Raw genomic sequence first — 21,484 nt, forward strand, 5'->3', positions numbered from 1 at the left:
CCTCCACAGCAGGAGGGTGAGCCCTGCGTCCAGATGCTCACACTCGGCGCAGGTCTGTCCTGAGCCCACACCTGCACAGTGGCGAGACCAAGGACCCAGAAAGAAAGGTGAGAGTGCAGCCGGGGAGGCTGAGGATCGGCGGAGCTGGATGAGTGAGGTTGAAGGCAAGAAGCAGAGCACAGAAGCAAAGATTTTAAGAGGAAAGAAGACATCTGAACCCAACACCACCCTAAACCACAGGTTAGACCAGAGTTTGGGACCTGACCTTAGCCCTCGCCCATCACGCACAGGCGTTCATTGCAGAAGGGGAGTTTATTGGGGAAGGGGGGATTCATTGCGGAAGGGTGCTGCGGTCCCTAGCTCCCAGCTCAGTAACCTTTTTCCCTTCCCTGCCTCCTGGAGGAGAAGCGGAGCCTGACTGATTAGGGGCGGGTGGAGGTGAAACACTGGAGACATTGGGCGCACCTTGGGAGGCTGGAACAGTCCTGCCCTGGACTGACATGCCCCAGAAGACTCCTGCCCAGTGGGTTCCTATGGTCGGGGGTTAACTCTCTGATGGGGTGGCGGATGGGGGACAGTGTCAATGCCTCTAGAGCTGCCAATTGTCCTGGAAAGAGTGGCGTTTGGATGCAGGTCCTCGGTGATGCTTCTAACAGCTACGTTCCAGAAGTGGAAACAGCTGGCGCTCCTCCTCCAGTACTAGCTGTAGGAACAAGAGGAGAGGCATAGAGGACGCCCTAACAGTGGCTTTCGCATACCACCTACCACCCCCACCCTCACCCCGCAGGCGGCAGGGTTGGCATGCTCCGTGCAAGACCAGAGGCACTGATGCTCCTGGGAGCTCTTCTGACTGGATCCCTGGATCCATCGGGCAAGTATCAGGCTCCTCTAGCGGCGGGGTGTTCCCCAGGATCCCCAGGAAGGTGGGGAGGGGAGAGGTGCGGCAAGCGGCTCCCTGAGACTGGAAGGTCATTTCGCCGTGCCGCTCAGCGGGATGGGAAACTTCCCAGTGCGGCCCAACACTTGGGTCCGGTTAGGGGCGTTCCGCGAGCTGGGGAAGGACTGGCCAAGGCCTTCGTTGCTCGGGAGGGGTAGCTGGGAGCGTAGTGCTGAGGAGGCCCTTCTCTGTGCCCACAGGCAGTCAGGACGTACTCTCACTGCCCTGGGAAGTGCAGCGCTACGACGGCTGGTTTAACAACCTGAGGCACCACGAGCGTGGTGCTGTTGGTGCGTTCTGGGGGTCCGGGCGTGCTGGGGCCGTGGCTCGCGAAGGGCAGGGGCGCGGGAGGCCCTGAGCGGAGACTCTGCGGGGAACACGCGCCCAGCAGCTCCGCTGCCTACACAGCGCAATCTTACGCGCTCCCGGGGCCAAGAGACCCTTGAGGGAAGGTTCTGTCAGTGAAGTAGGGTGGGGGTTGAGGGAGACTTAGGGCGAGGTTTGGGGGATCTTTGGGGATGGAGTGCTTAGACAGAGCCCCGCTCCCTGCCTCCGCAGGCTGCCGGTTGCAGCGCCGCGTACCAGCCAATTACGCCGACGGTGTGTATCAGGCTCTGGAGGAGCCGCAGCTGCCCAACCCGCGCCGGCTCAGCAACGCAGCCACGCGGGGCATAGCCGGCCTGCCGTCGCTCCACAACCGCACCGTACTGGGGGTCTTCTTTGGTGAGGGCAAAGAGGGAGACCAGTGGGGTTGATCTGGCGCTCTGCTCAGCCTGGGGGAGGGGCCAGATACCCTCTGCGAGTCCACAGGAGACCCATCCGAGACTCCCAACCATTTCCTCTTTAAGCAGCACTTCGAGACTGCCTTCATCTCGGAGAGATTTTGCGATGTTGATACAGTGATATTTGCTCCCCTAACCTTTCTCTTACGCCTTACTCCAAACTAGGGGTGTCACTGGACCCCCATTATAGCTCTTGGGAACGGAGCTCCCCAGCCACCGCTCTCCTCACCACGTGCTTGTAACCATCTTACCTCCCTCTAGCCCAGAGGGAGGAGGATTGACTTGGGGTACCCCTACATAAATTATATCATTTTGATTCTCACAACAGCTTTATGAATTGAGTAGGAAGGGAACTCACTATAGTTTTACTTTGCAAATTAGAAAATTGAGCCTCCCTGGGGCTAACCTGCAGAGCTGGTGGCAGAGCTGGCACTGGGACCTCTGTCTTTTGGCTCCTGAGGACAGTTGGAGGCCGCCCTGGCCTTGGGGAGGGCGCAATAAGGACGGTTTGTCACCCATTTGCGCCCCATGCCCGCAGGCTACCATGTTCTTTCCGACGTGGTGAGCGTGGAAACGCCCGGCTGCCCCGCCGAGTTCCTCAACATCCGCATCCCACCTGGAGACCCCGTGTTCGACCCCGACCAGCGCGGGGACGTGGTGCTGCCCTTCCAGAGGAGCCGCTGGGACCCCGAGACCGGACGGAGTCCCAGCAACCCCCGGGACCTGGTGAGGCGGGGAAGGCGGCGGGAAGGGACCGCACCCCAGCCAGGTGGGGCCGGGGCTTCGGGCCTGGCAGGGCCTGGAGGGGAGAGGCCCCCACTCCCCAGCCTCGGACACCCGCCGGGCCCCGGCCTTCCCTAGCTCGCCACCGCCCCTAGAACCCGGCTCACCCGCCGCGTGCCCGGCAGACCAACCAGGTGACGGGCTGGCTGGACGGCAGCGCCATCTATGGCTCCTCGCACTCCTGGAGCGACGCGCTGCGGAGCTTCTCCGAGGGACAGCTGGCGTCAGGGCCCGACCCCGCTTTCCCCCGAGACTCTCAGAACCCCCTGCTCATGTGGGCGGCGCCGGATCCCGCCACCGGGCAGAACGGGCCCCGGGGGCTGTACGGTGAGGCCGCGGGGGCGAGACGGGGCCGGCTGGGGGTCTGCGAGTGTGGGCTCCCCCGATCACGATCACGCTACCGCTCATCTCCTCCCCTGCGCCCCCCACGTCGGATGCAGCCTTCGGGGCGGAGCGAGGGAACCGGGAACCCTTCCTGCAGGCGCTGGGCCTGCTCTGGTTCCGCTACCACAACCTGTGGGCGCAGAGGCTGGCCCGCCAGCACCCAGACTGGGGAGACGAGGAGCTGTTCCAGCACGCGCGCAAGAGGGTCATCGCCACCTACCAGGTCAGCCGTCCGCGCCCCGCGACGTCCTCCCTCCCGTGGGCTTGCACCTGGGCTGCCCCACGGAGCTCCCCATCTGTGGACAACCTCCATCCAGAAACCCCTCCCCAGACAGCGGAGGTCTGGGGAAGCCCCTGTAAATGATAGGGAGGCACGCGCTGTTTATAGGAGAAATCTGGCTGGTGATTATTATTTATCACCTCCCCACCCCCCACTCCCTCAAATCCCCTGGTTCCTTGGGGGGACAGGCCTCACACCGCTCCTGTTTGAGTTGCTTCTCCCATGACTGACCCTGCCTGGTCCTCATCTCCACACGGAAGCCGTCCTTGGGCTCAGACCCTTCCAGGCCCCGCCCCATCCAACTAGTGCCTCCCCTCGCCCCTCTCTGCCCCTCAGAACATCGCTGTGTATGAGTGGCTGCCCAGCTTCCTGCAGAAAACACCCCCGGAGTATACAGGTGAGGGAGTGGGGAAGGAGGACACCTGTGCTGAGAATCCTGCGGGGAAGGAGACAGGTGCGTGTGATGGGAGGATGTGGAGGCAAGGAGCCTATCTCCCCATCATCACCGTCTCCTTCCTGCAGGATACCGGCCTTTCCTAGACCCCAGCATCTCCCCGGAATTTGTGGCGGCCTCTGAGCAGTTCTTCTCTACCATGGTGCCCCCTGGTGTCTACATGAGGTGAGGGAGGGGTTGGCAGAGAGGGGGCACCACAGTGAGAAAGGTGCAGAATGAGCTGCCTTGGAGGCTGGGGCCTTTCACACTCCTTCGCAGTTTCACTAGAGAAGGGGAAGCAAAAATTTGGGGCCCTGAAACAGAACCCTGGGGTAAGATGTGTGGGCTTAGTAGGGAAATCTCCCCAGCTCTCCTAAGGGCTGAAATTTGGTTGCTGGATGTAGGATTTGTCCAGCAGCTGGGTCATTCCTTTCCCTCCTCTCCCCACCCTACCTGGACTAGGAGCACACTCTATCTTCAGTAAATGCACGTTGCCAAATCTCTGCCATGTTCAAGGAAGTTCCTGGGCCACTGCTCAATCCTAGTGAACCCCCACTGAGTCCCTCAGCACACTCAACCCCATCTTTGATTCTTCTCCAAATTCCCTCACCACATCCTTTGTTCTCAATTTCAGAAATGCCAGCTGTCATTTCCGGAAGGTCCTGAACAAGGGTTTTCAAAGCTCCCAAGCTCTCAGGGTCTGCAACAACTACTGGATTCGGGAGGTCAGGCTGGGGTCAGGGTCAGGGGAAGATGGGTCAAGGTCAGTCTCTTCACACAGGCTGGGAGAAGCAACAATCCCAGTTCTTGGGTGTTGCTGCCCCAGGTTCATGGGAGATGAAGGGTAGAGGAAATTATCCAGGGACAACAGCTCAAGAGAGTCTGGGACTGGCCAAGGGCCCTTTGTCCTGGGGTACTAAAGTGGTCCAGGCTGAGAGAGACTGAGTTTCGGGTAGGGGCCTATCTTGAGTGCATTGTTTACTTCCAGAACCCCAATCTGAACAGTACTCAGGAAGTGAATGAGCTGCTGCTGGGAATGGCCTCCCAGATTTCGGAGCTGGAGGACAACATAGTGGTTGAAGATCTGAGGGGTGAGCTCAGAACCAGAAGGGGTGGATGGTAAGGGGCCAGGAAGCCTGAGGATCCCTCTGGGTTCATCAACAGCAGACCTAGGGCACTCATGATGCAGGAACACAGATACAAACACAGACTTCAAGGAGCCATAAGAAGAAAATGAACTTTGAACTTTTTTTTTTTTTTTTTTTTTGCTTAATTTACACTTTTGTGTTGCTTTTATTTTAAATTAACTGTGTCTGAGTATTGGGGAGGGGTGGTACCACAATCTCTTTGGTGCTTAGTTAGGTCTCTACAGGTTTTCATTCAGCCCTGTCTTGAAACTAGGGAGGCATAGGACAAGGAATTTACTGCTTGGTGACTAGAACAGTCTTGAGTCTTAGAGGAATGGTCTTACTGGAAAAACTGGCCCTGATTGCACATGGTGACGTTGGCCTTGCAGCAAGCCAAGGTCAGCATGGGCACAGATCTCATGTGGATCACTGGGGGTAGCCGGGAGGGAAGAACCATAGTGCCAATAGTCAGTACAAGGCTGCAGGACAAAAAAGGATGGAGAGGACAAAGCCCATAGTCTGGTCTTCTCTCCTCTTCAGATTACTGGCCTGGCCCTGGCAAATTCTCCCGTACAGACTATGTGGCCAGCAGCATCCAACGTGGCCGAGATATGGGGCTACCCAGCTATAGCCAGGCCCTGCTGGCCTTTGGGCTGGACATCCCAAGGAACTGGAGTGATCTCAACCCTAATGCGGACCCCCAGGTCAGGAATAGTAATGATAATAATGGCAGCTAAAGCTTTCCTATGGCAATACTGTTCCAAACCCTTTAAATATGTTGACTCATTTAATCTACATAATAATACCGTAAGGTATATATAATCATTTTCCCCATTTTGCTGATGACATAGTTGGTAAATCATAGAGGCGGGACTTAAATTCAGCCATCTGATTCCAGAATATATTCTTAACCTAACCAGAATATATTCCTAACCAGAATACATTCCTAATGCAGTGGCATTGTACCATTCCTGCAGGGTGGCTTCTGGGTTGGGTGCCATTGTCCTGTTGCTGCAGGGTCCCACCCCAAGGGCTGTGTGCCCCGAAGCTGCTAGTCATTGAGGTCAGGCAGGCTGGTGATGGTCACATGATATGGTCCTAGGGCACCTGACCGTGGTCTTACCGTGGGTAGGGACACACTGATCCTTCCACCAGACTTGTCCTGCCTGAGGGGGCTTGCCTAAGAAAAGGAAATCAGGCCTGAGCAGCAAGCCAGGCAGCTGCTGGGGTCCTATGTCCGAGGGATGGGGCAACAGTGGCTGCCCTCCCCAGCAAACATACACTCACCTCTTATCTCCTGTGGTGCCCCAGGCGTTGGAGGCCACAGCTGCCCTGTATAACCACGACCTATCCCAGCTAGAGCTGCTCCTTGGGGGACTCCTGGAGAGCCATGGGGACCCTGGACCCCTGTTCAGTGCCATTGTCCTCGACCAGTTTGTACGGCTGCGGGATGGTGACCGCTACTGGTTTGAGAACACCAGGAATGGGTAAGGCTTGCCTGGGCCCCCACCTCAGACTGCTCCTCAGCCTGAGCCCCAGACCCTCTGTCTGGCCTTAGACAGCCCTTATGAGCCTTTGATTCCCAGTCAGCCCACCACACCCTTCCCAACCCCTCTGGGTCTCTCTTTTTTTCTTTTCTTTTCTTTTCTTTCTTTTTTTTTTTTTTTTTTTTTTTTTTTTTTTTTTTTGAGACAGAGTCTAGCTTTGTCACAGGCTGGAGTGCAGTGGTGCGATCTTGGCTTGATGCACCTTCTGCCTCCCAGGTTCAAGTGATTCTCCTGCCTCAGCCTCCCGAGTAGCTGGGATTACAGGCATGCACCAACATGCCCGGCTAATTTTTTTAAAAAATATTTTTAGTAGAGATGGGGTTTCACCATGCTGGTCAGGCTGGTCTCAAACTCCTGACCTCAAGTGATTCGCCTTGGCCTCCCAAAGTGTTGGGATTACAGGCATGAGCCACTGCACCCGGCCCCTCTGGATCTCTTTTCTCACCTGGGTCCTTGGGCCTGGGGTTGCTGGAGGCCTGCATCCCCTTCCCGTCCCAGTGACTTCTACTTCTTCCAACTTAGGCTGTTCTCCAAGAAGGAGATTGAAGAAATCCGAAATACCACCCTGCGGGACGTGCTGGTCGCTGTTATCAACATTGACCCCAGTGCCCTGCAGCCCAATGTCTTTGTCTGGCATAAAGGTGAGTGCCCTGGGAGAACACAAGTGAGTGACAGTGGCCACAGAAGGTTCAAGACTGAGGGTGCTGGGGAATCACTTGGTGCTGTCCAGGGAGGCAGGCACCTTCTGTGTTGGACTAGGAGGCCTGCATTTGGCTGGCTCCCACAGCAGGGACCCCAACTAGCACACAAGCTGCACCCTACAGTCAAGAAGGGGTGGATGGGGTAGATGCCAAGAGACAGGATATGGATGGGGACATTTTGAGGGAGACAGTTTCAGGGAGGTGGGCCTGGGGAAGGCGGATGATACCTTGGTCTTTTATAGGATAGAGGGGAAAGAGGTCTGGCCACGTAGCGGGATCCTCAGACTTTGAGGTCTTTCCTGCCGTCTCCCTCAGGTGCACCCTGCCCTCAGCCTAAGCAGCTCACAACCGACGGCCTGCCCCAGTGCGCACCCCTGACTGTGCTTGACTTCTTTGAGGGCAGCAGCCCTGGTTTTGCCATCACCATCATTGCTCTCTGCTGCCTTCCCTTAGGTGAGCTCTTAGGCAGCCTCTCTGCAGACTGGCCCTGCCCCTTGTTTCCTGCTGGCCTGAGGGGCTAGCTATTTGGTATACCATTTGAGACCAGGCTCAAGGAACCTCTGGAAGGGAGGGGCCATAGCCCAAGCCACAGTGAAGCTCCAGGCGAGGGGCTCCCTCCTCACTGCTCCTTCTGATCCGCTTCAGTGAGTCTGCTTCTCTCTGGAGTGGTGGCCTATTTCCGGGGCCGAGAACTCAAGAAGCTACAAAAGAAAGTCAAAGAGAGTGTGAAGAAGGAAGCAGCCAAAGATGGAGTGCCAGGTGAGAAGGGGCTGGGCAGAGGAGGGAGGAGGCACGGGGGAGGGGAGAGACAGGAGTCTGGGAGGAAGAACCAAGTTACAGAGTGAGAGGAAAGCCAGGGCGCCTGCTCAGACTCACAGTGGAGTTGACCCGAAGGCGGGGACTTGGGGACATCTGCTGAACTACCCGGCCCAATCATCCCTTCCCCAGCGATGGAGTGGCCAGGCCCCAAGGAGAGGAGCAGTCCCATCATCATCCAGCTGCTGTCAGACAGGTGTCTGCAGGTCCTGAACAGGCGTCTCACTGTGCTCCGCGTGGTTCAGCTGCAGCCTCTGCAGCAGGTCAACCTCATCCTGTCCAGCAACCAAGGATGCCGCACCCTGCTGCTCAAGATCCCTAAGGAGTATGACCTGGTATGGCTCGTCCTGCCTCCCCTGCCTGGGCTGCCCTCACACGACTCCATTATCACAAGCGAGGCCCCCTTATCCTCAGCTATAGAGCTCACCTATGACAGCTGCTGCTGGGGAGAGGGGCTCCTTTCAGAGGCCCCCAGACACAACCTGACCCCCTTCGTCCACACACCTGGCCCCAGCCTGGATGGATGAGGAGGAGCTTTTCTCTCCTCCCCTCAACCCAAGATCTGTTGAGGTGAGGCTGAAGCAGAAGGTCCAGCAAGCTCCCTGCGTCGGTGCCACCTTCCTCCCACCCAGGTGCTGCTGTTTAGTTCTGAAGAGGAACGGGGCGCCTTTGTGCAGCAGCTACGGGACTTCTGTGTGCGCTGGGCTTTGGGCCTCCATGTGGCTGAGATGAGCGAGAAGGAGCTATTTAGGAAGGCTGTGACAAAGCAGCAGCGGGAACGCATCCTGGAGATCTTCTTCAGACACCTTTTTGCTCAGGTGCGATGATCTGTGCCTTTTGGAGATGGGCCCAGCCCCAGAAATGGAGGAAACCTGGGCTGCGTAGAACCCCACTGTGGGTGAACTAAGCTTCCACTCCATGGCCTGGAGAGAAATAGCCTTGTTTGAATCCTGGCATTGCCACTTTACTTAGCTCTGTGACCTTAGGCAAGTCACATTATCACTGTTATGTATCTCTGTTTCCTCATCTATAAAACAGTGATGAAAACTGTATCCATCCCATTGCATTGTTGTGAGGATTCGGTGAGATCGTCTACATGAGTGGTACACAGAGGTTGGCCTCTGGACCCGAGAGCATCAGCCTCACCTGGGAAAGTGTTAGAAATGCACCTACCCAGTCAGACTGAACCAGGAACTCTGTGGGTGGGGCCTGGCAATCTGTGTGTTAACAAGCTCCCCAGATGATTCGGATATACTCTAATGTTTGAAAAGCATTGTTTTATGTACAGTGCTTATTGGCCCAAGTGCTAGGTATGTTGCAGGCATTTAACAAATGGTTGTGGCCAGGCGCAGTGGCTCATGCCTGTAATCCCAGCACTTTGGGAGGCCGAGGTGGGCAGATCACCTAAGGTCAGGAGTTTGAGACTAGCTTGGCCAACATGGTGAAGCCCCATCTCTACTAAAAATACAAAAATTAGCTGGACATAGTGGCTCACACCTGTAATCCCAGCTACTTGGGAGGCTGAGGCAGGAGAATCGCTTGAACCCAGGTGGCGGAGGTTGCAGTGAGCCAAGATCATGCCACTGCACTCCAGACTGGGTGACAGAGCAAGACTCCATCTCAAAAAAACAAACAAAAAACAATAAATGGTTGTTACACGTGACTTTTAAAGTTTTTGCGCAATGGGCAAATCATAGGCACATGGCAGCCTTATCTGAATTGGCAAGAGAGCACAGCCCCAGCCCCTTCCTTCCTGTCTACCATCATGTCTCTACATCTTCTGTCCCCAGTATAGGCTCTCTCACTTTCCATTCCCCTTAACTTTGCCCTTCCCCTTCCATACCCCAGCACCACGCCCACTGCATGAACTTCCCAGTTCTTGGGCCCAGGGAGAAATGGGCAGGCTGCTAGAGATGTGATTCCCCCATCTATAGGACAACAGAGGCCCCAGTCAGTATATCTAAGGATCAGGAGAACCATCAGAGTTTAGCCTTTCTGATTTAGACTTGGGTAGATATGAAGGGTCACGGAACTGCTTCCAGCACAGGCTTCACCTTCTTCTCTTTCCCTCTCTCTGCTGCTGCCCAAGTGCAGGTGCTGGACATCAACCAGGCCGACGCAGGGACCCTGCCCCTGGACTCCTCCCAGAAGGTGCGGGAGGCCCTGACCTGTGAACTGAGCAGGGCCGAGTTTGCCGAGTCCCTGGGCCTCAAGCCCCAGGACATGTTTGTGGAGTCCATGTTCTCTCTGGCTGACAAGGATGGCAATGGCTACCTGTCCTTCCGAGAGTTCCTGGACATCCTGGTGGTCTTCATGAAAGGTAGGGGGCTGGGAGGTGGCAGGCTATCCAAGAATCCAGGGGTCTTTCAGCAAGGAGATGACCTGCATCCCCTTTTTTCTTCCCAGGCTCCCCAGAGGATAAGTCCCGTCTAATGTTTACCATGTATGACCTGGATGAGAATGGCTTCCTCTCCAAGGACGAATTCTTCACCATGATGCGGTATGGGGTGTGCCTTTCTAATCCTGAGACTTCCTGGTGTGTTTCAAACAGGGAAACAGGTCTAGTCAGAGGAGGGCTGGCAAAGAGGCTATGCGGTCATCTGTGCTGAGAGGTGGCCTAGACACTACATCCTAAACTCTCAGAGCGTCCACCTTCAAATATTTACCTGACTGGCTCCTGCCTCTGGGAGAGTCTCTTTCTGGACTGTCAACCCCAGCCAGAAAAGTCTCCCTAGTTAAAAAACAAAAACCCAACACCAATATGGCCAATGACAAAAATCCACTAATCCCTTTTGGATGCCCTTGGATCTTTGTGAACTATTTTACGGCATGCCCAACACTGTGCTCTACCCAATGAAACAGTGAATGGATGACCTGGGTCGCTGCTCCAATATTCATCACCATGATAGTCAGGAAGAGAAACGTGGAAGGCTTCTCCATATTCCAACCATTCTTTCTTCTTGCATCTTAAGCCCTTTCTGGTTTTGTTGTGCCGATAAAAAAAACAGCTTTGTGCTTCTCATTCCTGAAGACAATGAATGCGTCAGTAACACAGCTCCCCTCCATGCCATAAGGGCAGGGTTTGTTCCCTGTTGAATCCCTGTGACTGGCACAGGGCAGGCATTTCATACATAACTAAGACAAAATGAAATAAGTGAGCAAATGAATACAAAGTATAGATGTAACAGCCCACATTATTTTAATTTTTCTATTCCTGTTAAGCCTTAACATTGCATTAAGCATTCCCCTTAACTGCTACATTCCTCATATAGTCCAGATACCCCAACTGGACAAGGGCTTCTGAAAGGGCAAAGCTATTGCAGTCTGTACCTCACTGGGTATGTCATTGCAGGCCCAGCCCCAGGTGAGGCTGAAGGGAATCTAGGAGAGGGTCCCTGCCTCCAAGGGCTGAGTTCCCACCTTCTTTTTTTGGTTTGTTTGTTTGTTTGTTTTGAGATGGAGTCACTGTCACCCAGGCTGGAGTGCAGTGCCACGATCTCGGCTCACTGCAACCTCCACCGCCCAGGTTCAAGTGATTCTCCTGCCTCAGACTCCCAAGTAGCTGGAATTACAGGCACGTGCCACCACGTCCAGCTAATTTTTGTATTTTTAGTAGAGATGGGGTTTCACCATGTTGGCCAGGCTAGTCTTGAACTCCTGACCTCAGGTGATCAGCCCACCTCAGCCTCCCAAAGTGCGGGGGTTACAGGCGTGAGCCACCACACCTGGTGACTTCCTACCTTCTTGTCCTGTAACTCAGTGTGTATCTTGCTTACTGTCAGTGGGACGATGTTTTTAATGTGATGGCTGTGCTTGCTGCGTTTTATAGGCCCAGCATGGCACGGCATTGCTGCCGGACCTACACAAACTTGCATAGTCTGTCTTTTCTGTCCTGAGGCACAACCTATGAATAGAGCTTGGCTATTGCAGGTGCCACTGTGGGTGCTATCAGGTTGGGCATGGAGACGCTCCCTCCTGTGCCCCGGGGTGTTGGCACAAGGAAGCAGCAGCATTGCAGCTAGGTCCCCTCCCTGGCACCCGGCTGCCTGGTGCCCCCACTGGACTATGAAAGGGGGAACCCAGGGGTGGTGTGGGAGGCATCAGCAGAAGAGAGTGGACAGACAGCCTGCCACGAGAGAGGGCCATGCACACCCTGGACACATCCCTGCACTCAGTGGGCTATCTTCCCAGTTGTAGATGCCTCCTGTTTGAGGGCTGTTTTCTCTGATTGGTCAAGGTCACTTTCAATTCTGTCCTGCCTTTTGAGTCCATGGCTACCCCACCCAGCTTAGTGTCAGCTGCAGGCTGGAGGAGCGCCTTCTCGGTGCCATTTCCCGGGTCACTGGTAACCACATTAGATAATCTGGGGCCTGCCCCACCCTGCACCTACCCAAGCCTGACCTTGCTGGGTGACAGGCTGCTGTGTCTCTGGTCCTCCTCCAGGTCCTTCATCGAGATCTCCAACAACTGCCTGTCCAAGGCTCAGCTGGCCGAGGTGGTGGAGTCCATGTTCCGGGAGTCGGGATTCCAGGACAAGGAGGAGCTGACATGGGAGGATTTTCACTTCATGCTGCGGGACCATGACAGCGAGCTCCGCTTCACGCAGCTCTGTGTCAAAGGTGGAGGTGGAGGTGGTGAGTGTGTGAGGAATGGTTGGCGTCAGGGAGGGGGGCGTGTCCTCAGAATGAGAGTTCCAGGTGGGCAGGACCCAGGTCTTACTCTTTTCTGAGTCCTTGGTACCTAGTATAGAACCAAGCACATGTAATTGGGGTGGCACATGTAGGTGTGCAAGTTGTCTAATGCACAACGATACCCGCTGAGGTCAAGGAGCAGGGTGAAATCTATCCTACACACTGCTCAAAGCCACCGGCATTGGTCTAAGATATATCTGGCCAGAAGAAGAGGCATTGTTTCTTTTACACAAAGGACCTGCAGGGTTGTATCCACCTAAGAGGATGTCCCCTTTCTTGTGCAAAGTTGCCACATTGTCTGCCCTGTGTACAGTGAGTGCTTAGTCTGGGGAAGGAGGGAAACAGGACTGGAGTCAGAGATCTGGACATGACTTTCCCAGAAGGGAGGAGGGCACAGTCTCCCATCCTACCCCACCGCCCTTGTGAGGAAGCCAGTCCTGCCTCTTGTTCTCTTCTCTAGGTATTAGAGATATCTTTAAACAAAACATCAGCTCTAGAGTCTCATTCATCACTCGGACACCTGGGGAGCGGTGAGCAGGAATGGGGCTCTGGCAGGTCGGCCTGGCTGAGCCTCCTGCAGAGAAATGAAGGGGGTAGGACTGGTTGATCAGTCCCCGGTAAAATCAAGCATTTGCCCTTTGAAAGTAGCTCTTGGTAGCACAAAAATTCCAGCTGCCTCTCTCACCTTATGCTACTCGGATGCTTGGCTCTCTCCCTGCCACTTCAGGCCAGAATCATTCTACAAAACAAATCATGAGATCCTATTAATTCATTTTGTGCCTTGTCCCCTGCCTGGTACCAGGAGCCACTCCCTACCTCTGCCCCATGCTCTGCCCTGGGAGTTGTTCTCCTGGCTGCAAAGACAAGGGCAGAACAGCCCCATTTCTTTTTCTCAGCTCTCACCCCCAGGGACTGGGGCCCCCTGCCCCAGAAGCCCCAGAGCTGGGAGGCCCTGGACTGAAGAAGAGGTTTGGCAAAAAGTGAGTGTCTCCCAAATCTCTGGGCCCAAAGAGACATGGAGAGAAGTCTCAGGGTCCCTAGGCCCCACCCACATATCCTTGACATATAAGCGACCATCCTGAGTCTCATTCCATTTGTTCCTGACCTGACTGAGGGGTTATTGTGTTGAATGACTTTTCATCCTCTTCCAACCTCTGCACCCCATTCTTCAGGCAAGGGTCCTGGCTCAACAGGATGATAGTAAGGGGTCTCCTGGCTCCTGCCTGCTTTGGGCACAGCCTTGAGGCCTGTGCTGGGATCAGGAAGAAACAAGGATAGAACAGACAGGAGGAGGGGGAGTAGCAGGGAGACAGTGAATGGGTGGATGGAGCAAAGATGGAAGTAAAGGGTTGGAGGAGGAAGAAGCCCCCAGATTGCTTTTTTCCCTTCATCTGTTGTGGCCCATTCTGATGCCTGCCAGATCCCCAGGTCACCTTTCATGGGGTGGCATTAAGGGAAGGCCAGAGGGCCCTTACCACACTGCTGCCCTGCCTCCCCTTGCTATAGGGCAGTGGTGCCCACTCCCCGGCTGTACACAGAGGCACTGCAAGAGAAGATGCAGCGAGGCTTCCTAGCCCAAAAGCTGCAGCAGTACAAGCGCTTCGTGGAGAACTACCGGAGGCACATTGTGTGTGTCGCAATCTTCTCGGCCATCTGTGTTGGCGTGTTTGCAGATCGTGCTTACTGTAAGAGTTCCAGGCTGTGGGCAGTGGGCAGGGAGCAGGCTCTGACCCTTGGAGAGAGTGGAAAGCCCTCTGATCCTAGGAGTCTGCATGGGAGAGCCCAGGGCTCGGGACCCTGGCCTCTTGTGCCAAGCTGATGTAACCTCACTCCGGCCCCAGACTATGGCTTTGCCTCACCACCCTCGGACATTGCACAGACCACCCTCGTGGGCATCATCCTGTCGCGAGGCACGGCGGCCAGTGTCTCCTTCATGTTCTCCTATATCCTGCTCACCATGTGCCGCAACCTCATAACCTTCCTGCGAGAGACTTTCCTCAACCGCTATGTGCCTTTTGACGCCGCGGTGGACTTTCACCGCTGGATCGCCATGGCTGCTGTTGTCCTGGCCAGTATGTGACTCCCAGGCTTCTTCCTCTTTGCTGCAGCACCCTGGGTCTAGTTGGAGGAAACAGTGGGGAGATGGAACTCCTTATACCTCCATCTCTCCTCCCCATGTCTCCTCTCTCCCTCGGGATCAGAGGTAGAGTCTGTCCTGGTTGGCATCTCTAACAGTGTCTGTCTCTTCCAGTTTTGCACAGTGCTGGCCACGCAGTCAATGTCTACATCTTCTCAGTCAGCCCCCTCAGCCTGCTGGCCTGCGTATTCCCCAACGTCTTTGTGAATGATGGGTCAGTTCTGGGGAAGGTTTCTCCTGAGACTCATAGGGCGGGCCCAGGGGTATAACAGAAAAAGAAATAGGCAGAGCACAATGGTTCACACCTGTAAGCCCAGCACTTTGGAAGGCTGAGGCAGGAGGATCGCTTGAGGCCAGGAGTTCCAGACAAGCCTGAACAACAAAGTGAGACTCCATCTGTACAAAAAGTAAAAAGATTAGCGGGGCACTGTGGTGCACATCTGTAGTCCCAGCTATTCAGGAGGCTGAGGCAGGAGGATTGCTTGAGCCCAGGAGTTTGAGGTTGCAGTGAGCCATGATCAGTACCACTGCATTCCAGCCAGGGCGACAGAGCAAGACTCTGTCTTGAAAAAAAAAAAAAAGAAAAAAGAAATAGACAGTCCCAGACACTCAGCAAGAAGTTCAGTGCTAAGCTAGTCCCCTGGGGGAAGCTGAAAGGTAAACTTCTTGCCCTCAGGAAGGAAGCTGGCTGATTGGCCAGGAAAGGTGTTTGGGAGATGAAGTCGGAGACTCTTTCTCATAGATACCTGACATCTCTGCCTTCTATCCATTCACTGGATAGACATTTATGGAGCATGTCCCATGTGTCCACCCAGATGCCAGAGTAGGGATGTCAAGATACATGCAGTCATTCAACAACTACTTACCGAGATTTGCTGTGTGCCTTGTATTGTTCTAAGCCTAGGGATAGAGCAGTGAATGAAACAAAAATCCCTGCCCTCCTGGAGCTTACAGAATAATGAACCAGGGACTCAAGGAAGCAGGGGTCAACCACAGTAAGAGAGTTCAGGATAACACAGAAGGAAAAATTGCTGACTGCAGAGGGTGGAACCATGGAAGGCTGGGTGCCAAGTTCCTTGGAGGGATCCTTGGCCAACTGGGTGGAGGCCCCATACCCTCAGCAGTCAGGGCCAGCAGGAAAGGAGTCATGCTGTGTTGTGACAGTGCTGGAACCCCTCCTGCCCCAGCCAGAGGCTCAAGGTGCCTCTGCCCCCCAGGTCCAAGCTTCCCCAGAAGTTCTATTGGTGGTTCTTCCAGACCGTCCCAGGTAGGGAATGTGGGACCTAGGGGTTCTGTCTGAGGACTTCTGCTTTCGTCTCCATCTCTCTGTGAATACTCACTTGTCTATAGTGGCCATGGGATCTGTTTCTAGCCTTCAGGACAAGCCCCCAGCTCCAATCCCTCCAGACAGGCTTTTCTGGGGGCCCTGGAGGGACAAGAGAGGAAGGAGGGAAGGATGGGGGAATGTGCTGTTGTCTTTTTAGCCCAAGCTGAAGTCCTGAGACTACTCACTGGCCCTGTCCTCCTGCCCCCAGGTATGACAGGTGTGCTTCTGCTTCTGATCCTGGCCATCATGTATGTCTTCGCCTCCCACCACTTCCGCCGCCGCAGCTTCCGGGGCTTCTGGCTGACCCACCACCTCTACGTCCTGCTCTATGCCCTGGTGAGGGACTTCCCTGGGCCAGCCCATGGAGCAGGGAGCTCAGGATGGGACAGGAAGGTGAAGGAGGGAGAATTGGATCCAAGATTTCAGAATGAGACTTTGAGATTTAAGACCCCAGACCTCAGCCCTATCTCCCCAGCACAGGCCTAGCGTCTGGGCAAGAGGGAGTGCCGGGCAGGGGCCTGGCTGGGCCTGAGTTGTACTAACTGGCCATGTCTCCAGCTCATCATCCACGGCAGCTATGCTCTGATCCAGCTGCCCACTTTCCACATCTACTTCCTGGTCCCGGCAATCATCTATGGGGGCGACAAGCTGGTGAGCCTGAGCCGGAAGAAGGTGGAGATCAGTGTGGTGAAGGCGGAGCTGCTGCCCTCAGGTATCAGGCCCGGCCTGACCTGGGTCGGGAGTGACAGAGGCCAAATCTTCAGACATGGGGAGACAGCTCACCATGCCTCCTGACCCCATCACTGCCTCTGACTCTGTCTCCAAAAACAACAACAACAAAAAACACTCTTGGGGGTTCCTGAAGGTTTCCTGATAGAAGTAGACCCAGGAAGGGCTGTGCTTAGCTCCCAGGAGACTTGCAGATGGTGAGAAGTGACCCTGAGAAGAGGTGGCTGAACACACATACAGAGGGGTTTGAGGATAGGAAAGGCCCCCACACGTGTGGCCTGGGTGCAGGGGAAGTGCAGGGCAGAAAGTCACATATGTCTGTCCCATTCCTTCTCTCAGAGACAGGCAAATGCCCAGATTGCCAGTCTGTTCTTGAGAGTCAGTGTTGGCCAAAGTCGGGATTGGTATCATCATAGAGGGTGGCAAAAGACGATTTTATGTATCGCAGGACTGTCTAACCTTCAGGACTCACATTGTAAAAAAATTAATCTCATTGCAATGTTATTTCAGTTGAGATTACTTAAGGACAAAATCTCAGAGTGGCGTTAGTATGCCTTTCTACTCTCCAGCACTTGCTAATCTCCTTTTTCAACAAAGAGATCAGGCCTGAGGCTCAGCTATAGCTGATACGAACAGTATCCAGCTAAAATTTGGTAACAAAATATGTTATTTTCTATGTAGGACACATGATACTGGTTTTCCACTTACCTTAGCAATAAAGTTCCCTGCCAAGATAAATTGAAAAGTTAGTCAATTTAAAGAAAAGCATTAGATAAATGATAGTGCAGGAGGTGTGTAGAAAGGTAACCCTCAAATGGAGGTTTGGTAGCCACTGAGATGGTCCCTGGTGAGCCTGAGTCCTTTTACCCAGCAGATTGGTATTCAAGGCAGTGGTATGAGGCCTGGGCCTCCCATGGGAAGAGGGAAGTAGAGAGGAGGAGAGGGGCTGGAACAGGGGAGCAGAGAAACCCCGCTCTTGCATTACCTGGGAAACAGAGAAGGGGACCCTCCTACTCCCAGCCCCAGGAGCCCCGCTTGCTCAGACCATGTGACTACTCCCCAGGCCTCAGGGGTGTGAAGAGGACAGGTGCCTGTCAGTCCTCAGGTACCAGGAGCAGGCCTTCTCATCTGTGCTTTTCCCTGTCTATGACCTCCAGGAGTGACCTACCTACAATTCCAGAGGCCCCAAGGCTTTGAGTACAAGTCAGGGCAGTGGGTGCGGATCGCCTGCCTGGCTCTGGGGACCACCGAGTACCACCCCTTCACATTGACCTCCGCGCCCCATGAGGACACACTCAGCCTGCACATCCGGGCGGTGGGGCCCTGGACCACTCGCCTCAGGGAGATCTACTCATCCCCAAAGGGCAATGGCTGTGCTGGATACCCAAAGGTGCCCATCACTGGGAACCCTGCTTTTGGGCCTCTGGCACTGGCAGAGGATCTCTGCCCTTCCCTATGCTGAGACTAGAAGCTCCAGCCATCCCAAAGCCAGCCTGGGAGAGGACTGGGGTGCCTCAGAAAAGACTAGGATGTTCTGTACCCTCCCTCTGCCTGTGTCTCCGTTTCTGGTCTCAGAGCTGGGGCAGGGCCAGGCTCATTTCATCTCCCCACTCTCTTGGCAGCTGTACCTTGATGGACCATTTGGAGAGGGCCATCAGGAGTGGCATAAATTTGAGGTATCAGTGTTGGTGGGAGGGGGCATTGGGGTCACCCCCTTTGCCTCCATCCTCAAAGACCTGGTCTTCAAGTCATCCTTGGGCAGCCAAATGCTGTGTAAGAAGGTGAGCATCTCTCCCTCATTCATCAAATGGGGCATAGGTGGCCGAATTGTGTCCCCACATCAAGTGGTGGAGCATGAGAGAAAGCTCCTGGCTCCAGGAACTGAGTCTGAAGGGGTCATTCTTACCCAGTGGTTGAGATGCCAAACTTGGAGGTAGGTTGGTGGTGTAGCCAGAAGGGCCTCTGCTGGGACCTGTCAGTTGGAAGCCTGGGATCAGGCTGGTGGGTCCTGCCACAGCTTTGGTGTCTGCAGGTAGTCTGGGGCTTCCCAGCCTCTCAGGTGAAGGCACCTGGGATCTAGGGAGGCTGAGCTGAGCTGGGTTCTGAGCTCCAGCCCTGTGGCCCCAGATCTACTTCATCTGGGTGACACGGACCCAGCGTCAGTTTGAGTGGCTGGCTGACATCATCCGAGAGGTGGAGGAGAACGACCACCAGGACCTGGTGTCTGTGCACATCTACATCACCCAGCTGGCTGAGAAGTTCGACCTCAGGACCACCATGCTAGTATGTTAGGGCCTGCCAGGCAGGGCAACTTGGCGGGCAGATGGATTGGCAGCATAAGGCAGGATGGCCAGGGCAGGTGGGTGGACGGCCAGGCTGAGCTGGCAGGAGGCACGGAGCTGGTGGCCTGATCCTCAGCCTCCAGCTCCCTCCCCTCCCCAGTCTCTGTCTCCTGGGCTATGCGGGCTGGCTCGGGCTGAGTGCTGGCCCTGACTGTCTTTGGTCTGACCTGCCCCTGTGCCCCCAGTACATCTGTGAGCGGCACTTCCAGAAAGTGCTGAACCGGAGTCTGTTCACGGGCCTGCGCTCCATCACCCACTTTGGCCGTCCCCCCTTCGAGCCCTTCTTCAACTCCCTGCAGGAAGTCCACCCACAGGTCAGTCCCACTCCCTCCCACTCTGGGACTCTGGCCTTGTCCTGCCAGGACATCCTGGCCCTGAAGCACCCTGCCGCTCTGTTCTGAGCAGAGAACTCCACCCGCTTGCCTGGCCCTAGGATGAGGTCAGGTGTTAACGGGAGACTTCCACCCCCTCCACTTTAATGCTCCTCCTCAAGGCCTGGGCTTGAAGCCCTAGTCATTCCAGCCAGGCTCAGGAAGCAGCTTTTCCCAAGGAGAGTGAGCACCTTTAGGCTGCAGGACCCTCTCTCTCTCCAATCTCCTGACAGGTGCGCAAGATCGGGGTGTTCAGCTGCGGCCCTCCAGGAATGACCAAGAATGTAGAGAAGGCCTGTCAGCTCGTCAACAGGCAGGACCGAGCCCACTTCATGCACCACTATGAGAACTTCTGAGCCTGTCCTCCCTGGCTGCTGCTTCCAGTATCCTGCCTTCCCTTCTGTGCATCTAAGTTGCCCAGCCCTGCTGGCAATCTCTCCATCAGAATCCACCTTGGGCCTCAGCTGGAGGGCTGCAGAGCCCCTTCCAATATTGGGAGAATATTGGCCCAGACAATTATACAGATGAGAAAAGGCAGGAGACTATGTTCTACAGTTGCAGTGCATGATGATTTTAAGTCCACCTATTTATCAACAGCACCATTCCTGCAGCCCTCCAGCCTTCTCGCCCTTAGCAAGTACGCAACCCGTCAGGATCTCCCAAAGAAGATGAACACCACTCCTCACCCCGGCTCAAGCCATGGCAGGCGTGGCAAGTGAAGTGGGGAGGGGACAGTCCCTGCTTGTGACAAGTGTGGAGGTGAAGAGGTACAATAGTGCTTGTCTCCAATAGCTCCCCACATCTCTAATTGACTTCCACAGAATCAATGCATTGCTTTGGTATTTGCTTGGCCCGACATTTGAGGGAGGAGGAGGCTCACTGGCTCTGGCTGAGAATCTCCTCAGAGCCCAGTGCAGAAGCTGTGATGCTTAGAATCTGGACAGCCTGACTGCCTCAACTCTGTCTCCAGGTCTTTTCCCTCTGGCTCCAAAAGGAGCAGCCCTACTTCTACCCCTTCCCATCCCCAAAGTGTCAGCAACCTTGAGGAGGGCACCAGGAAACAAAGATGCCTCCCCAACCCTGATATTCTTGATGTCACCAGTGATACCCACTGCCCTGACCCCTGGGCAGGCCCCTCTCTGCGTCCACTGGAGTGGTCCCTGGGCTCTGGGGCTAAAGGATTCCAGCCTCTCTGTGAGATATTCAGAACTCGCTCTCAATTCCCCTCTTCCACAAGAGTTGGGTGACCAGCTGTCCTAGTTTGCCCAGGACTCTCCCTGTTTTAGCACTGAAAGTCTCTTGCCCCAGGAAACCCCCTCAGTCCCAGGCAGATTGGGACAGCTGGTCACCTTACACAAGAGCCAGCCTGAAACATCTCCTCCATACTCAGCTCTTTAACTTTTTTTTTCCTTTTTCATTGGGCTCTTTCCTAGAAAGCTGAGCTGTAAAATATTTTACATCGAGGTATAATAAGTAATCGTGTACATGTTTTACCACCACCCAGGTCAAGACATAGAACATTTCAACATTTCCACCCTCACCCCAGAAACTCCCCTTGTACCCCTTTCCACTTAGTCTCCCCTAGCTCCTAGAAGCAACCACTGATGTGATTTCTACCAAATCCAGTTTTGATCCTACTAAATGTACTCTTTTGAGACTGGCCTCTTTCACTCACCATAATGCCTTTGTAATTCATCCATGCTGTTGTGTGTATCAGCAGTTTGTTCCTTTTCATTGCTGAGTAGTATTCCATTGTAGAGATGTACCACAGTTTGTTTATTCTTCTGTTGATGGACGTTTGGGTTGTTTCTAATTTTGAATGATTATAAATAGAAATTCTGTGAGTGTTCTTGTACCTATCTTTTGGTGGCCATCATGCACTCATTTCTCTTGAGTATGTATCTATGAGTGGAATTGCTGGGTCATACAGTTCTCCAGCCAGTAGGACCTGTGGAGGGAGAGTTTCAGACCAGGTTTGTCTTCTCATTGGCCCCACCCTACCTCTTCAGCCAGGCCAAATGCCTCTGGTTCCCAACCCCCTATGTTGAAGGTATCTCTCTGACAAGGCTGGAATAGCACCAATCAGAAGTCAAGAGA

At 54.6% G+C, this 21,484-nt stretch overlaps 1 protein-coding gene across 2 annotated transcripts; it reads left to right on the forward strand.

The window, feature by feature from the left end:
- Window positions 1-6: 6 nt before the first annotated feature.
- Window positions 7-21,242, forward strand: DUOX2 (dual oxidase 2). Of its 2 annotated transcripts, none has more exons than XM_055278967.2 (34): window positions 7-240; window positions 788-875; window positions 1,142-1,227; window positions 1,496-1,660; window positions 2,258-2,445; window positions 2,628-2,829; window positions 2,943-3,109; window positions 3,503-3,563; window positions 3,689-3,785; window positions 4,234-4,324; window positions 4,588-4,690; window positions 5,267-5,430; window positions 6,038-6,213; window positions 6,796-6,914; window positions 7,290-7,427; window positions 7,620-7,733; window positions 7,923-8,125; window positions 8,423-8,608; window positions 9,885-10,110; window positions 10,197-10,290; window positions 12,234-12,442; window positions 12,942-13,011; window positions 13,378-13,461; window positions 13,988-14,166; window positions 14,323-14,553; window positions 14,733-14,832; window positions 15,836-15,885; window positions 16,154-16,281; window positions 16,504-16,657; window positions 17,832-18,064; window positions 18,297-18,455; window positions 18,802-18,957; window positions 19,202-19,330; window positions 19,621-21,242. In XM_055278967.2, the coding sequence occupies exons 2-34, from the start codon at window positions 802-804 to the stop codon at window positions 19,741-19,743; spliced, it is 4,659 nt and encodes a 1,552-aa protein (XP_055134942.2). In that variant the 5' UTR covers window positions 7-240; window positions 788-801; the 3' UTR covers window positions 19,744-21,242. The 2 variants fall into 2 exon arrangements, with proteins under 2 accessions (XP_055134942.2, XP_063496816.1); XM_063640746.1 differs by having other exon boundaries at window positions 12,234-12,424.
- Window positions 21,243-21,484: the final 242 nt, after the last annotated feature.

This window comes from Symphalangus syndactylus, chromosome 5 (genome assembly GCF_028878055.3).
Source record: "Symphalangus syndactylus isolate Jambi chromosome 5, NHGRI_mSymSyn1-v2.1_pri, whole genome shotgun sequence".
In the NCBI taxonomy this organism is placed as follows: domain Eukaryota; kingdom Metazoa; phylum Chordata; class Mammalia; order Primates; family Hylobatidae; genus Symphalangus; species Symphalangus syndactylus.